Here is an 18,398-nt window from a genome sequence, read left to right on the forward strand (position 1 = left end):
CTTCTGCTCTGACATGATAACTGTTAAATAAGAGGAACTTCTCCTTGTACTATACCTGCTTTTATAAATGTCTAGTACTCCAAGTGTTTAAATAATTAACCCAAAACTGATATATTTTCACAAGTCTATACAAATCCTAATTTGAATTTGAATTTTAAAAAATAATTAATAAAGGAGTGCGTCACTAGAGGTGCGCAGCTGCATTTTAAATTAACTGAAGCCGGTAAAGAGAAGAGTGTTGGAGGCCCAAGTAGAGGGAGTTACAGTCGTCCAATCTGGATGTGATAAATGCGTGGATAATCTTTTCAAGGTCCTTTAAAGGAAGGAACGGCTTTGCTTTAGATATCTGACGCAACTGGCAGAAGCTGTTTTTTCCCACAGTGGAGAGCTGTTTCTCAAGTTTAAAAGAGCCATCCAGGAACACTCCGAGGTTTCTTACAGTGAGCGAGAGATGGCTAGCGAGAGGGCCAAGGGCATCAGCTAACTGGTCTAGCGGAGTGTGACTACCAAAGACTTCGATTTCGGTCTTATTCTCGTTCAATGTAAGAAAATTATGTGACAACCAAATTTTAACTTCATGCAAACAGTTGAACAGATGTTGCAAAGAAGCAGACACGTCAGATTTCAAAGGTGAATAAATCTGGATATCATCGGCATAACAGTGAAAGGAGATGTTGTATTTTTAAAAAATTAATCCCAACGGCAACATGTACAAAGAGAAAAGAGCGGGACCGAGCACGGACCCTTGAGGTCCCATAGCAGCAGAGAACGACCTCTCTGAGAGATAGGATTTAAACCAAGTTAAAACCGTACCTTTGAGACCAACATCATGTTCCAATCTTGATAGAAGAATGTTGTGGTTAACCGTGTTAAAAGCAGCAGTCAAGTCAAGTAAAACTAAAACCACGGAATAGAGGTTTAAAACCAGACTGAAACTTTTCATTAATACCATTTGCATCTAAGTTATAGATCTTAAATTCTGTGTTGGAATCTTAACAGTTTGTTTACAACCACAAATCTAATGCTCCTGTTGCTACTAGAACCTCTTTAGGTTTCTCTTCCTAAAATAAATAATTGCTGTTCTTCGCTGACACTTTTGTTAATTCTTCTTTTATTCCAGTTCTTTTCCTTTCATCTTGTCTCTCTGTTTTGTTTTCTGTCTGTATCTTAAGTTCATATGTCTTAGTCCTGGTCTCAGTCTTCAGTATTTCCAGTCTTATGATCTCTTGTCTCATGTGCTTTAGGTTTAGTTCTGCTTCTTTTGTCGCTTTATCTGTTTATCTGGTTAGTTTCAGTTATACTTCCACCTGCTGCCTTTTCCCTTGTTATCCTGTGTGTGAATATATTGTCTGAGTCTCCTCTGATCCTTTTGTCATGCTCTCCCTCAGAGCTGGATTCCTCTTGGTTTTGTGTTTCCCTAGAAAATGTATAATTCTGGTTTCCTTCTTTTTGATCTGCATTTTTTTTTTTTACCTTGTTTGAGCTCAGCATACTTTTAAGTTTAGTTCTAGTTTTTCTTCTGAGCGCTGCATTTCTGGGTGCAGCTACTGCCTGACACACAGCCGACTTCGACTGTTTTTTTATTTTGTCTTTCTGGGAAGCAGTTTGTAAGCCTGAAAATTACTATGAAAATAAACATTGTTATTTGTTATTTTTATAGATAATTGTAGCATTTTTATTCATGAGGAAATCCACTGACAAGGATTGAAATTATTTCAAACAAACGAAGCCTTATTGCCAGTGTTGGGGTTGAAGTAATGCAGCATGTTACTTGATTACTCCATAGAGAAAGTAATTTGTTACACTACTCATTACACTATTTTCTTTGAATGACTTAAAACCCATTTTCACATAATTACCAGTTAACAACATAAACCTTGGGCTACAATCCCACACATGGACACAAACCCTATCCTAATGAGGACAAACATCTTTGTATTAGTGTTTACTGTTGGGTTCATTCTTGAGAAGGAGAAGACAAATATGCTCAAAGTGCATTTTCTTCAATTTATTAAGCAGTTGAAGGTTAAGTAAAAAATCTTTATTATGTGTGATGAACAGGATACTAAGCCACAGTTCTTCTTACTTGGCTGTGATCCAGCGCTTCAGCTCATGCTTCTTCTTCTGCAGCTTTCTGGGCCTTATTTGGAAACACCGCTTCACCCATCACCATGGCAACCACCTCTTACCCTCCAGTCAGACCTGCATAGAGAGAAGAAGAGAAGGGGGGGGGGGGCTTTTTCTTAACCTGAAATTTACAGCCTTGTCTTCTCTAACAGTGTCAGGCTAACGGTGTGTTCACACCGAACGCGATAGATGCGATAGGCCTCCACTAGTGAGGCAGCCCTCCCAATCGAAATTTCTCTCTTTGGGGCCTTTCTCTGTAATGTCTAATGTTGTCTGTGTGTAGCAATCTACTTCTAAAACTACTCTATAATACTTAACTGTGTGGTAAGTATAAAACATGTGTGTGATGTAATTATGACGTAGTTGTGAGACATATAATAATGAGGTATATTTGTATTAAAGATGACTAAATTCCAACATTACGTATGAACATAAAACACAAGGCAAATATGGAAACCAGCCCAAAGACACCTCAAAGCAATCGCAACAGTGATTGAACAGGTAGAAACAGAGCTGCTTTTATTACCTGTTGAAGTTCAGGGTCTGACTGCTGGGCTGGGGTTGGCATTTACTCAGCTTTAACATCACTCTGGGTTCTTGGCTATATTTGTGTTAGCATGCTGCCTGTGCAGATGCTAGCAAAGAGCCCAAGTTGTGGCTGTTTCTGTCCTGGATGAAGTTTGCACTTGAACGTTTCATTTTGTACAATAGAAATAAAGTTATACAAAGAAGTTATAGTTATACAATGAAAAACAGAAACTATTGCTGCACATGTTAACAACCCCATTCAACAACAAAATCCATTTTATAATAGGTAAATTGTGTTTACCCAGACCTCCTTCTTTCCAGCCACCTCCTCCAGCTTGTCTGGGGAAACACCAAGGTGGTCCCAGGCCAGCCGAGAGATGTAATCGCTCCAGCGTGTCCTGGCTCTGCCCTGGGCCTCCTGCTGGTGGGACATGCCCGGAACACCTCACCCAGGAGGCGCCCAGGAGGCATCTTTATCAGATGCCTGAACCACCTCAGCTGGCTCCGGTTCTACTGTGAGCCCCTCCCAGATGGCTGACCTTCTCACTCACTCTTTCTATCTCTCTCACTCTTCTCAATCTCTACGGCAGAGGCCAGCCACCCTTCACCTCCTGGCCACCACCCGACTCACAATGAACCCTAACCTCCTGCGGTGGTGGGCCTGCAGGAAGATGGGCCCATGTCCGTTTTTTGGGTGGTGCCCGGCCGGGCTTGGCCACCAGATGCTCACCCTCAGGGACCCTCCCCAGGTCTGGCTCCTGAGTGGAGCCCCGGTAACCCTATCCTGGGCAGGGTAAACTGTTCCCTCGGTGGTCTTCTAATAGAGAGGAGAGTATACAACATGCCAGATAACAGACAACCTTGCCTAATACCTCTCCAGACAGGGAGATGTAAAGAGAGGAACTAGTTTAGGACATCCAAACCACAAATGTTGCAAGGTCTCCTCAGCTTGAAAAAAATACAAGCTTATAATCTTTGACAGTCTGCTCTACCACCTGAGCCACAGGTGGTAGAGCAGATAGCCAGTCTGCTTGCCAAATATCCTTGGGAAGGTACTAACCCCAAGTTGCTCTCCAATGCAGCCATCAGAATATCAATATGTGTGAATGTTAGATAGAAACACTTAGACAGAAAGAGTATTTAAAAAAAGTGCTGGTGTGAATGAGTCAAGTTGTGTAAATCACTTTGAGAGCTCAGTTAGCTTAGATATAAGAACCAGTCCATATTTACAGTGACTACGTCCCTTTAAAACCCAAACCATGAAATAACTGCCAGAAATCTTCATCTTTTGATAATGGAGTGTTTGTTGAACCCCAAGACAAAATATATATAAAAATATATCAAATTTTAATCTGCATATGAGTTTTAATTTGTATCACATTTGCTACATAACCCATATTTTTGCAATTTAGTCATTAAAAATGTTTCATGCAATTTAGATCATTTTTTGAGGGTAAAAAAAAGTCATGCTGATGATGTAGAAGTCTCAAAAACTCACAAAAACACATGTAGCAGATACGATACACTTGGCTTTAATTAAGCGCCATATGTCTGTTTGTGGTAACTCACCTGTGCGCTATCCTCAACTAGAGAGCTAGGGCCCCCTGGATTTTTTTCATAGGGGTGGCCATGGGAGCCACTAAAAATATTGGGGTGGCATACCAAAGCCGAACCGTGCAGGGGCTCAGCGAATGGGAAGAGGTGATGGAAATTGTGAGTGACATACAAAGTGACACAATACGAATGAGAAAAATTGTATATGCAAGAATAAATAACAAATTATTGTTTCAACTCACTGTAAGATGTCTTCCTCTCTCTCTTGCGCCCACGTTTATTAAAAATATTATGAACATAGGACACTGGGGGGGGGGTGGCGGCTAGTGAGTCTCTGCAAAACCCACACTAGGCACTTGCCAAACGAATCCAGGAAGGGCAGCAGCAGTTTTCCGCTGCTCTCCTGATCTCAGCACTGCCAGTTTTGTCAGGTCAGATGTTGCTAGGACTCTTTGCATGGTAACAAATGCTACAATTATTGATGCTAATAGAACCAAGCAAGCTAGACTGAATAAGAGGGTTGAAGAACAGGGGGTCTTCCCCCTGCTGGCATAAACCTCAGAGCAGAATCTTTTAACACATAACACTTTGGTTCAGAGTGGTAGAAGGATGAAATCCCTGAGATGTCCGTACCAGTCATCATTTCGATCCACATCTGTGGTTTGGGGTATAAGAAATGCTGAGCAGTCTGAAGACAAAAAGACCTAATGCAATTTTTTATGTCAATGAGTCGCTGTCCACCTTCCCACAGAGGTAACAAAAGTGCTTTGGTAAAAGTTGCCAAAAAAGGCAACCAGTCTCTTCTCTATTTCCTGCATCAGTGTATGTGAAGGCAGGAGCAGGAGCATACGGCATGGCAGATAACAGACAACCATCCCTAATGACTCTCCAGACAGGGACTGGTCTGCTGAGTCCCCTCCTATCTTCAACAAAACAGCAACTCAAAGCATGAAATATTGTTTTTTCCACAAACCTGCATCTTGAAGTGTCCTAAACAAATAATCCACTCTATCAAAAGGTTTTTCTTGATCTAACCAAAAAATCCAGCTTTTGAAGATGGAATTTTGACTTTAGATCACAGATTTAGACAGATCCAATTTGGCTCCAGTCATTTCCCAGCTCGTGACATTTGGATCCATTCACAGCAGCTTATTTTAGATTTACAATCTGTCTTCCTTATCTAAAATATTTCATCCTTTCAAAACTGTATACTGAAATATCCTAAATCTGTAAAAGCCATTTGAGACATTTGTAATATGCTTAAATTTATGATAAATCTTTCCTTTTTTAGTTAAATATAAAACAGTGACTGTCAGGAAGCCCTCATCTATCAGTGAGGGCTGATATAGAAGCTTAAACTGGGAACATTAAAGCAGAGGGTTTTCTGTCTTTTTATTCAGTAATGGCAGAGATAATAAAATTCTTTATTATTATTTTTTGGAGTTAAAGTGAAAGTAAAAAAAAAATAGGCTAAAATGGTTGCAAACAGTGGGTTTTTTTGTCTTTTGGTTTTTGACGTCAAAACACTGATGTAAACTTTAGCCTGAGCGTGATAAACGTGCCTGACACACTCACTCATGTCCCAACAAGCAAATCTAGAGTTATTTAAGCACTGTTACACAACTCCACCTAGGAAGTGTACTGGAATTTTTTTTATCACATTAAAATACCCCATTAAAATTTTTTAAAGACGTATGAAGAAAGTTTTTAAATTTCATATGATGAGTTTTCACCTGCTTTCTTGAATTTTTTGTTATTTCTCAAAGATGAGGCAATTTTTAGTCCTGTGTCATGGTGCTGTCGGTCATTGCTCTATTTTAATAGTAGATAGTCTGTATATAACAATGGACATGTCAATTCCGTTAAATTTTATCTATAGAGCAAAAATCACAACAACATTTACCTTAAAGCGCAGTTGTTTTGATGATCTGGGAATGATGGCTGCTCATGTATGAATCGGACTGAGAAATCAAGAGACACTTAATGCTCACAGAGCAGTGACTTGTTACTCCTCTCATCCATCGCATGCAATGCAGCGAAGCGTGTTCGGACCACCACTCAATAAATGCATGGAAAACCCCACTAGGGTTTAAATACCTGGGACTCTTCAACAGTTGGTTTTTAGAACTGAGAAAGCCTCTGGGATGAGAGGTGAAAGTGCTTCACAAACCTTAAACAAGGCTAGTTGCTTACTTACTTACTTAGACTATCATGTCCTGGATATTCATCAAACCTACACAGGCATTCGGGTGAACGTTTGATGGAGTACTGCTGTGTGATCGAGTGAAAGTGCTTTTAATACCTAAAATGAATATAGAGGTACTTTATAATTGCCAGTCTATTTATCCTTTACTTATGACTCTTCTGTGCAGATGCTTCAAGCTGTTGCTTCACCGCCGACAACCTGTACAACTCCACTAAGATAAGATAAGATAAGATAAGATAAGATAAGATAAGATAAGATAAGATAAGATAAGATAAGATAAGATAGAACTTTATTAATCCCTCGGGTGGGTTCCTCTGGGAAATTCGACTTCCAAAAAGCACAGCAACGACCGAAGTTACAGTTACACTATTGCATCATAATGACGTATGTGTTGTATGCAATACCAAAGTTCCCTGATGCGGGGATTTAAAAACCCTGCCAGACAGCACAGTCGGGCAGAACAACACTGACAGAACAACAGTGAACACAGCACATTGAAACAGCTTCTGATCTACAAATTTCAACAGGTAAGCTCACTTACAATGTTCGTTTGGTTTTTTGACAGTGTTCATCTTGAGCAAAGAAGATCCTTGCTTTGTAACAGTAGAGAGCAATTTTTTAAAAATGCTATAAAAATGTAAATAGTAACAGAAACAAAATAAAGAAAGTATAAGATGAGTAGAAGTTCTGCTGAAAATCCAGCTGTGAGGATAATACAAATTATTTTCTGTGCTTTAGCAGATCTTAACTCAGTAAAAGATGGACTTCAAAATGAGCTACATGGCTGAGGAATGGAGCCTCAAGATGCCCAAGGGACTGGACTTGGAAGTTTCCCATCATCCAGTGACAATGAAGAGTGTGGTCAACCTCATCATTGCCATGGAGAGGTTAAAGACCAGCAAGTCAGAGCCAGTGCTGAGCACAGACTTCCAGGATGAAAACCTGCTTTCCATCATGCTGGAGAGCATTGTGGAAGGTAATCACAAGTTTAATACTGGAAAAACTCATAATGAGCCATTATCTCTTCTATAAAATATGAATTAGGTTTAGCTATTTTGAATTCTCTTTAGATTAATACACAAATAGTGTATCTTTCCATTTTACCATCCTAGTCATAAGTAGACAGAAATCTAGTTTAACACCATATTCAACCATGCATGTCTGTTTTTGTCCCAGAGCATAGTGTGATCGAGAGGACAGGTCCACCACCTCAGTTCACCAGCAGGGATGAGATTGAGTGCACTGTGACTGACAGCCAAAAGAGGAGCTTGGTTCTGGTCCAAAGCAGCATGGAGCTCCATGCAGTGATGCTGCAGGGAGGCAGTGATGACCGCAAAGGTAACTACATGTGACACTTAGACGTTTAAATAGTTGAAAATCATTAAAAATATTCAATCATCATCCATGTTGTTAGAAACATGAAGTAGAAAAGAACTAAAATGCCATAAAGTAGAAAGGATAGGTAGCTTGAATTTATTAAATTGATTCAATTGTGCCTCTAACATTTTCCTGCTTACGTACGCTGCCATGATTTATTAAAATGACCCTGTATCCATCACTCTCTCCACAGTGCACCTGAACATGTCGACCTACGCGCACCCTACACCCATCGCTGAGACCAGGCCTGTCGCTCTGGGCATCAAAGGCACAAACCTCTATCTGTCTTGTCACGAGGATGACGACAAGCCAACCCTCCACCTGGAGGTAAACTTCTTTCAGGAATCTCACATGAAAAGCACACCATTTGTTATAATCTATAAGACACTGCACACATATAGGTGAATTAATATTTGATATCAGGCCTAATTTTGTTGACTGAAACTCTCTGACATGGATGTTTGCTCTTCTCAGGAGGTGACGGATAAAAACAGTCTGACAAGGATAAGCGCTGAAAGTGACATGGTGCGATTTCTCTTCTATAAACGCGACACTGGGCTCAGCATCAGCTCTCTCATGTCTGTCCGCTGCCCCAACTGGTACATCAGCACAGCGCAGGACGACGACCAGGTGGTGGAAGTGTGTCAGGAGACCGCCCCACGCTACAGAAGCTTCAACATCCAGCGCCAGAGTTAAAACCCATTAAGGATTCCCAAGATGAATTTTGGAGCTCTAGTTGCGCTCCAGTTTGACCTTCTTAAAGTATGTGCTAGGTACATAAATTGGAATAATTAATGATGTAAAGTTACATCACAAGGTAGCATCATTGTGCTCTCTGAGCATCTGGTGTGTATTTATGTATTTATGTATTTATTTTTATTTCCATTTTTATATCTTATGTCTTATTTTTCTTTAGAGTTGATTGAAAGGTATTTGATATGTGAGACTTAAACTTCACATCAGTCTTTTTATGTGTTTAAACTGTGTACTATAAAATTTTCATGCAATGAGAAGGCTGTAGATTTAAGATGGAATGACGTACTGTAATACTCTTGTCTAAAGTTGACACATTGTTTTAAATCTTTTGTTCACCTTGTGTAAAAAAAAAAAAGCTCTAATAATATGTTTCTTGCAAAGATCTAAAATAAAAAAAATCAATATTTTCACAACTTCTGCTCTGACATGATAACTGTTAAATAAGAGGAACTTCTCCTTGTACTATACCTGCTTTTATAAATGTCTAGTACTCCAAGTGTTTAAATAATTAACCCAAAACTGATATATTTTCACAAGTCTATACAAATCCTAATTTGAATTTGAATTTTAAAAAATAATTAATAAAGGAGTGCGTCACTAGAGGTGCGCAGCTGCATTTTAAATTAACTGAAGCCGGTAAAGAGAAGAGTGTTGGAGGCCCAAGTAGAGGGAGTTACAGTCGTCCAATCTGGATGTGATAAATGCGTGGATAATCTTTTCAAGGTCCTTTAAAGGAAGGAACGGCTTTGCTTTAGATATCTGACGCAACTGGCAGAAGCTGTTTTTTCCCACAGTGGAGAGCTGTTTCTCAAGTTTAAAAGAGCCATCCAGGAACACTCCGAGGTTTCTTACAGTGAGCGAGAGATGGCTAGCGAGAGGGCCAAGGGCATCAGCTAACTGGTCTAGCGGAGTGTGACTACCAAAGACTTCGATTTCAGTCTTATTCTCGTTCAATGTAAGAAAATTATGTGACAACCAAATTTTAACTTCATGCAAACAGTTGAACAGATGTTGCAAAGAAGCAGACACGTCAGATTTCAAAGGTGAATAAATCTGGATATCATCGGCATAACAGTGAAAGGAGATGTTGTATTTTTAAAAAATTAATCCCAACGGCAGCATGTACAAAGAGAAAAGAGCGGGACTGAGCACGGACCCTTGAGGTCCCATAGCAGCAGAGAACGACCTCTCTGAGAGATAGGATTTAAACCAAGTTAAAACCGTACCTTTGAGACCAACATCATGTTCCAATCTTGATAGAAGAATGTTGTGGTTAACCGTGTTAAAAGCAGCAGTCAAGTCAAGTAAAACTAAAACCACGGAATAGAGGTTTAAAACCAGACTGAAACTTTTCATTAATACCATTTGCATCTAAGTTATAGATCTTAAATTCTGTGTTGGAATCTTAACAGTTTGTTTACAACCACAAATCTAATGCTCCTGTTGCTACTAGAACCTCTTTAGGTTTCTCTTCCTAAAATAAATAATTGCTGTTCTTCGCTGACACTTTTGTTAATTCTTCTTTTATTCCAGTTCTTTTCCTTTCATCTTGTCTCTCTGTTTTGTTTTCTGTCTGTATCTTAAGTTCATATGTCTTAGTCCTGGTCTCAGTCTTCAGTATTTCCAGTCTTATGATCTCTTGTCTCATGTGCTTTAGGTTTAGTTCTGCTTCTTTTGTCGCTTTATCTGTTTATCTGGTTAGTTTCAGTTATACTTCCACCTGCTGCCTTTTCCCTTGTTATCCTGTGTGTGAATATATTGTCTGAGTCTCCTCTGATCCTTTTGTCATGCTCTCCCTCAGAGCTGGATTCCTCTTGGTTTTGTGTTTCCCTAGAAAATGTATAATTCTGGTTTCCTTCTTTTTGATCTGCATTATTTTTTTTTTACCTTGTTTGAGCTCAGCATACTTTTAAGTTTAGTTCTAGTTTTTCTTCTGAGCGCTGCATTTCTGGGTGCAGCTACTGCCTGACACACAGCCGACTTCGACTGTTTTTTTATTTTGTCTTTCTGGGAAGCAGTTTGTAAGCCTGAAAATTACTATGAAAATAAACATTGTTATTTGTTATTTTTATAGATAATTGTAGCATTTTTATTCATGAGGAAATCCACTGACAAGGATTGAAATTATTTCAAACAAACGAAGCCTTATTGCCAGTGTTGGGGTTGAAGTAATGCAGCATGTTACTTGATTACTCCATAGAGAAAGTAATTTGTTACACTACTCATTACACTATTTTCTTTGAATGACTTAAAACCCATTTTCACATAATTACCAGTTAACAACATAAACCTTGGGCTACAATCCCACACATGGACACAAACCCTATCCTAATGAGGACAAACATCTTTGTATTAGTGTTTACTGTTGGGTTCATTCTTGAGAAGGAGAAGACAAATATGCTCAAAGTGCATTTTCTTCAATTTATTAAGCAGTTGAAGGTTAAGTAAAAAATCTTTATTATGTGTGATGAACAGGATACTAAGCCACAGTTCTTCTTACTTGGCTGTGATCCAGCGCTTCAGCTCATGCTTCTTCTTCTGCAGCTTTCTGGGCCTTATTTGGAAACACCGCTTCACCCATCACCATGGCAACCACCTCTTACCCTCCAGTCAGACCTGCATAGAGAGAAGAAGAGAAGGGGGGGGGGGGGGGGGGGCTTTTTCTTAACCTGAAATTTACAGCCTTGTCTTCTCTAACAGTGTCAGGCTAACGGTGTGTTCACACCGAACGCGATAGATGCGATAGGCCTCCACTAGTGAGGCAGCCCTCCCAATCGAAATTTCTCTCTTTGGGGCCTTTCTCTGTAATGTCTAATGTTGTCTGTGTGTAGCAATCTACTTCTAAAACTACTCTATAATACTTAACTGTGTGGTAAGTATAAAACATGTGTGTGATGTAATTATGACGTAGTTGTGAGACATATAATAATGAGGTATATTTGTATTAAAGATGACTAAATTCCAACATTACGTATGAACATAAAACACAAGGCAAATATGGAAACCAGCCCAAAGACACCTCAAAGCAATCGCAACAGTGATTGAACAGGTAGAAACAGAGCTGCTTTTATTACCTGTTGAAGTTCAGGGTCTGACTGCTGGGCTGGGGTTGGCATTTACTCAGCTTTAACATCACTCTGGGTTCTTGGCTATATTTGTGTTAGCATGCTGCCTGTGCAGATGCTAGCAAAGAGCCCAAGTTGTGGCTGTTTCTGTCCTGGATGAAGTTTGCACTTGAACGTTTCATTTTGTACAATAGAAATAAAGTTATACAAAGAAGTTATAGTTATACAATGAAAAACAGAAACTATTGCTGCACATGTTAACAACCCCATTCAACAACAAAATCCATTTTATAATAGGTAAATTGTGTTTACCCAGACCTCCTTCTTTCCAGCCACCTCCTCCAGCTTGTCTGGGGAAACACCAAGGTGGTCCCAGGCCAGCCGAGAGATGTAATCGCTCCAGCGTGTCCTGGCTCTGCCCTGGGCCTCCTGCTGGTGGGACATGCCCGGAACACCTCACCCAGGAGGCGCCCAGGAGGCATCTTTATCAGATGCCTGAACCACCTCAGCTGGCTCCGGTTCTACTGTGAGCCCCTCCCAGATGGCTGACCTTCTCACTCACTCTTTCTATCTCTCTCACTCTTCTCAATCTCTACGGCAGAGGCCAGCCACCCTTCACCTCCTGGCCACCACCCGACTCACAATGAACCCTAACCTCCTGCGGTGGTGGGCCTGCAGGAAGATGGGCCCATGTCCGTTTTTTGGGTGGTGCCCGGCCGGGCTTGGCCACCAGATGCTCACCCTCAGGGACCCTCCCCAGGTCTGGCTCCTGAGTGGAGCCCCGGTAACCCTATCCTGGGCAGGGTAAACTGTTCCCTCGGTGGTCTTCTAATAGGGGTCTTCTGAATGGCTCTTTGTGTCGTCCCCCACCCAGGACCAATTTGCCATGACAGACCCTACCAGGGCACAAAACATAGCCCCTGGGATCCCTGGGACACACAAACCCCTCCACCATGAGTAGGTAGCAATTTGCGTAGGAGGACCCAATTCCTTTCATCTTATTTCTCCTAGTTAACCATTGTTGCCTGGCCTGTAAGAAAATTGATGAGAAAAGTCTGCTTCCGCTGTGCTGCAGAGTTTTAAGGGCCATAAATAAAAACTCTGTCACCCAACACCTGTCCATATACCCAGCCAACAACAGTTGAGGTAATGTAAAGAGAGGAGAGTATACAACATGCCAGATAACAGACAACCTTGCCTAATACCTCTCCAGACAGGGAGATGTAAAGAGAGGAACTAGTTTAGGACATCCAAACCACAAATGTTGCAAGGTCTCCTCAGCTTGAAAAAAATACAAGCTTATAATCTTTGACTGTCTGCTCTACCACCTGTGGCTCAGGTGGTAGAGCAGATAGCCAGTCTGCTTGCCAAATATCCTTGGGAAGGTACTAACCCCAAGTTGCTCTCCAATGCAGCCATCAGAATATGAATATGTGTGAATGTTAGATAGAAACACTTAGACAGAAAGAGTATTTAAAAAAAGTGCTGGTGTGAATGAGTCAAGTTGTGTAAATCACTTTGAGAGCTCAGTTAGCTTAGATATAAGAACCAGTCCATATTTACAGTGACTACGTCCCTTTAAAACCCAAACCATGAAATAACTGCCAGAAATCTTCATCTTTTGATAATGGAGTGTTTGTTGAACCCCAAGACAAAATATATATAAAAATATATCAAATTTTAATCTGCATATGAGTTTTAATTTGTATCACATTTGCTACATAACCCATATTTTTGCAATTTAGTCATTAAAAATGTTTCATGCAATTTAGATCATTTTTTGAGGGTAAAAAAAAGTCATGCTGATGATGTAGAAGTCTCAAAAACTCACAAAAACACATGTAGCAGATACGATACACTTGGCTTTAATTAAGCGCCATATGTCTGTTTGTGGTAACTCACCTGTGCGCTATCCTCAACTAGAGATCCAAGGCCCCCTGGATTTTTTTCATAGGGGTGGCCATGGGAGCCACTAAAAATATTGGGGTGGCATACCAAAGCCGAACCGTGCAGGGGCTCAGCGAATGGGAAGAGGTGATGGAAATTGTGAGTGACATACAATACGAATGAGAAAAATTGTATATGCAAGAATAAATAACAAATTATTGTTTCAACTCACTGTAAGATGTCTTCCTCTCTCTCTTGCGCCCACGTTTATTAAAAATATTATGAACATAGGACACGGGGGGTGGCGGCTAGTGAGTCTCTGCAAAACCCACACTAGGCACTTGCCAAACGAATCCAGGAAGGGCAGCCACCACTTCCTCCACCAACTTCCGTAGGACAGACAATGACTTAGGAACTGGCAGAACCGGCTGAAGACAGCAGCAGTTTTCCGCTGCTCTCCTGATCTCAGCACTGCCAGTTTTGTCAGGTCAGATGTTGCTAGGACTCTTTGCATGGTAACAAATGCTACAATTATTGATGCTAATAGAACCAAGCAAGCTAGACTGAATAAGAGGGTTGAAGAACAGGGGGTCTTCCCCCTGCTGGCATAAACCTCAGAGCAGAATCTTTTAACACATAACACTTTGGTTCAGAGTGGTAGAAGGATGAAATCCCTGAGATGTCCGTACCAGTCATCATTTCGATCCACATCTGTGGTTTGGGGTATAAGAAATGCTGAGCAGTCTGAAGACAAAAAGACCTAATGCAATTTTTTATGTCAATGAGTCGCTGTCCACCTTCCCACAGAGGTAACAAAAGTGCTTTGGTAAAAGTTGCCAAAAAAGGCAACCAGTCTCTTCTCTATTTCCTGCATCAGTGTATGTGAAGGCAGGAGCAGGAGCATATGGCATGGCAGATAACAGACAACCATCCCTAATGACTCTCCAGACAGGGACTGGTCTGCTGAGTCCCCTCCTATCTTCAACAAAACAGCAACTCAAAGCATGAAATATTGTTTTTTCCACAAACCTGCATCTTGAAGTGTCCTAAACAAATAATCCACTCTATCAAAAGGTTTTTCTTGATCTAACCAAAAAATCCAGCTTTTGAAGATGGAATTTTGACTTTAGATCACAGATTTAGACAGATCCAATTTGGCTCCAGTCATTTCCCAGCTCGTGACATTTGGATCCATTCACAGCAGCTTATTTTAGATTTACAATCTGTCTTCCTTATCTAAAATATTTCATCCTTTCAAAACTGTACTGAAATATCCTAAATCTGTAAAAGCCATTTGAGACATTTGTAATATGCTTAAATTTATGATAAATCTTTCCTTTTTTAGTTAAATATAAAACAGTGACTGTCAGGAAGCCCTCATCTATCAGTGAGGGCTGATATAGAAGCTTAAACTGGGAACATTAAAGCAGAGGGTTTTCTGTCTTTTTATTCAGTAATGGCAGAGATAATAAAATTCTTTATTATTATTTTTTGGAGTTAAAGTGAAAGTTAAAAAAAAAATAGGCTAAAATGGTTGCAAACAGTGGGTTTTTTTGTCTTTTGGTTTTTGACGTCAAAACACTGATGTAAACTTTAGCCTGAGCGTGATAAACGTGCCTGACACACTCACTCATGTCCCAACAAGCAAATCTAGAGTTATTTAAGCACTGTTACACAACTCCACCTAGGAAGTGTACTGGAATTTTTTTTATCACATTAAAATACCCCATTAAATTTTTTTAAAGACGTATGAAGAAAGTTTTTAAATTTCATATGATGAGTTTTCACCTGCTTTCTTGAATTTTTTGTTATTTCTCAAAGATGAGGCAATTTTTAGTCCTGTGTCATGGTGCTGTCGGTCATTGCTCTATTTTAATAGTAGATAGTCTGTATATAACAATGGACATGTCAATTCCGTTAAATTTTATCTATAGAGCAAAAATCACAACAACATTTACCTTAAAGCGCAGTTGTTTTGATGATCTGGGAATGATGGCTGCTCATGTATGAATCTGACTGAGAAATCAAGAGACACTTAATGCTCACAGAGCAGTGACTTGTTACTCCTCTCATCCATCGCATGCAATGCAGCGAAGCGTGTTCGGACCACCACTCAATAAATGCATGGAAAACCCCACTAGGGTTTAAATACCTGGGACTCTTCAACAGTTGGTTTTTAGAACTGAGAAAGCCTCTGGGATGAGAGGTGAAAGTGCTTCACAAACCTTAAACAAGGCTAGTTGCTTACTTACTTACTTAGACTATCATGTCCTGGATATTCATCAAACCTACACAGGCATTCGGGTGAACGTTTGATGGAGTACTGCTGTGTGATCGAGTGAAAGTGCTTTTAATACCTAAAATGAATATAGAGGTACTTTATAATTGCCAGTCTATTTATCCTTTACTTATGACTCTTCTGTGCAGATGCTTCAAGCTGTTGCTTCACCGCCGACAACCTGTACAACTCCACTATTGCATCATAATGACGTATGTGTTGTATGCAATACGAAAGTTCCCTGATGCGGGGATTTAAAAACCCTGCCAGACAGCACAGTCGGGCAGAACAACACTGACAGAACAACAGTGAACACAGCACATTGAAACAGCTTCTGATCTACAAATTTCAACAGGTAAGCTCACTTACAATGTTCGTTTGGTTTTTTGACAGTGTTCATCTTGAGCAAAGAAGATCCTTGCTTTGTAACAGTAGAGAGCAATTTTTTAAAAATGCTATAAAAATGTAAATAGTAACAGAAACAAAATAAAGAAAGTATAAGATGAGTAGAAGTTCTGCTGAAAATCCAGCTGTGAGGATAATACAAATTATTTTCTGTGCTTTAGCAGATCTTAACTCAGTAAAAGATGGATTTCAAAATGAGCTACATGGCTGAGGAATGGAGCCTCAAGATGCCCAAGGGACTGGACTTGGAAGTTTCCCATCATCCAGTGACAATGAAGAGTGTGGTCAACCTCATCATTGCCATGGAGAGGTTAAAGACCAGCAAGTCAGAGCCAGTGCTGAGCACAGACTTCCAGGATGAAAACCTGCTTTCCATCATGCTGGAGAGCATTGTGGAAGGTAATCACAAGTTTAATACTGGAAAAACTCATAATGAGCCATTATCTCTTCTATAAAATATGAATTAGGTTTAGCTATTTTGAATTCTCTTTAGATTAATACACAAATAGTGTATCTTTCCATTTTACCATCCTAGTCATAAGTAGACAGAAATCTAGTTTAACACCATATTCAACCATGCATGTCTGTTTTTGTCCCAGAGCATAGTGTGATCGAGAGGACAGGTGCACCACCTCAGTTCACCAGCAGGGATGAGATTGAGTGCACTGTGACTGACAGCCAAAAGAGGAGCTTGGTTCTGGTCCAAAGCAGCTTGGAGCTCCGTGCAGTGATGCTGCAGGGAGGCAGTGATGACCGCAAAGGTAACTACATGTGACACTTAGACGTTTAAATAGTTGAAAATCATTAAAAATATTCAATCATCATCCATGTTGTTAGAAACATGAAGTAGAAAAGAACTAAAATGCCATAAAGTAGAAAGGATAGGTAGCTTGAATTTATTAAATTGATTCAATTGTGCCTCTAACATTTTCCTGCTTACGTACGCTGCCATGATTTATTAAAATGACCCTGTATCCATCACTCTCTCCACAGTGCACCTGAACATGTCGACCTACGCGCACCCTACACCCATCGCTGAGACCAGGCCTGTCGCTCTGGGCATCAAAGGCACAAACCTCTATCTGTCTTGTCACGAGGATGACGACAAGCCAACCCTCCACCTGGAGGTAAACTTCTTTCAGGAATCTCACATGAAAAGCACACCATTTGTTATAATCTATAAGACACTGCACACATATAGGTGAATTAATATTTGATATCAGGCCTAATTTTGTTGACTGAAACTCTCTGACATGGATGTTTGCTCTTCTCAGGAGGTGACGGATAAAAACAGTCTGACAAGGATAAGCGCTGAAAGCGACATGGTGCGATTTCTCTTCTATAAACGCGACACTGGGCTCAGCATCAGCACTCTCATGTCTGTCCGCTGCCCCAACTGGTACATCAGCACAGCGCAGGACGACGACCAGGTGGTGGAAGTGTGTCAGGAGACCGCCCCACGCTACAGAAGCTTCAACATCCAGCGCCAGAGTTAAAACCCATTAAGGATTCCCAAGATGAATTTTGGAGCTCTATTTGCGCTCCAGTTTGACCTTCTTAAAGTATGTGCTAGGTACATAAATTGGAATAATTAATGATGTAAAGTTACATCACAAGGTAGCATCATTGTGCTCTCTGAGCATCTGGTGTGTAGTTATTAATCAATAATTTAACATACTGTTGATGCTTTTATATATGTATTTATTCATCTATTTATGCTATTGCAAGATGTTAATTATTTGTTTGGTTGTTTGTTTTTACAAACAAGTATTTAAATGATCTAACAATCTGAAATAAATTTTTTATTCCCAATTTATATTTGTGGCTGATATATTCTTTAAATATCTGGTAATCCACTCAAATAGGGATAAATAACAGACAATAACAGTCTCTCACCACAACATACAGCAAAGTTCACAAAATGTTATTTGTGAAAATAGTCAGAAATCAACCACTGTTCCTCAGCTCCGTGCAACGCGGTGTTCTGTAATAAACCCCGAGTCAGAATAGAGCCGATGACACCGACAGGCTACACACTGATCAGTACAGCCGGTTCTGTGATTGGCAACTAAACAGACATTAACCATCATAACCCTGATCACTTTCTGCCCAACTTATTGGACAGGCAGATCACTTTATCTATCAGACTCTGCTGATCCAAGCACAGATACCTTGTGCAATAAATCTTTACAATGCAAGATTTCTGTTCTGATAT

General features: G+C 40.2%; 2 protein-coding genes across 4 annotated transcripts; both read left to right on the plus strand.

The window, feature by feature from the left end:
* Nucleotides 1-6,861: 6,861 nt before the first annotated feature.
* Nucleotides 6,862-8,936, plus strand: LOC309719810 (interleukin-1 beta-like). Of its 2 annotated transcripts, none has more exons than XM_082556192.1 (5): nucleotides 6,862-6,942; nucleotides 7,154-7,391; nucleotides 7,592-7,753; nucleotides 7,986-8,119; nucleotides 8,267-8,935. In XM_082556192.1, exons 2-5 carry the CDS (start codon nucleotides 7,175-7,177, stop codon nucleotides 8,486-8,488), a joined length of 735 nt encoding a protein of 244 aa, XP_082412318.1. In that variant the 5' UTR covers nucleotides 6,862-6,942; nucleotides 7,154-7,174; the 3' UTR covers nucleotides 8,489-8,935. The 2 variants fall into 2 exon arrangements, with proteins under 2 accessions (XP_082412318.1, XP_082412319.1); XM_082556193.1 differs by having other exon boundaries at nucleotides 6,876-6,942; nucleotides 7,157-7,391; nucleotides 8,267-8,936.
* Nucleotides 8,937-16,050: 7,114 nt separating this feature from the next.
* Nucleotides 16,051-17,995, plus strand: LOC309718981 (interleukin-1 beta-like). 2 transcript variants are annotated; one of them, XM_082554685.1, is made up of 5 exons: nucleotides 16,051-16,133; nucleotides 16,345-16,582; nucleotides 16,783-16,944; nucleotides 17,177-17,310; nucleotides 17,458-17,995. In XM_082554685.1, exons 2-5 carry the CDS (start codon nucleotides 16,366-16,368, stop codon nucleotides 17,677-17,679), a joined length of 735 nt encoding a protein of 244 aa, XP_082410811.1. In that variant the 5' UTR covers nucleotides 16,051-16,133; nucleotides 16,345-16,365; the 3' UTR covers nucleotides 17,680-17,995. The 2 variants fall into 2 exon arrangements, with proteins under 2 accessions (XP_082410811.1, XP_082410812.1); XM_082554686.1 differs by having other exon boundaries at nucleotides 16,067-16,133; nucleotides 16,348-16,582.
* The last annotated feature ends 403 nt before the right edge of the window (nucleotides 17,996-18,398 follow it).

Source organism: Aulonocara stuartgranti (assembly GCF_965226115.1).
Source record: "Aulonocara stuartgranti genome assembly, chromosome: 12".
Taxonomy (NCBI): Eukaryota; Metazoa; Chordata; class Actinopteri; order Cichliformes; family Cichlidae; genus Aulonocara; species Aulonocara stuartgranti.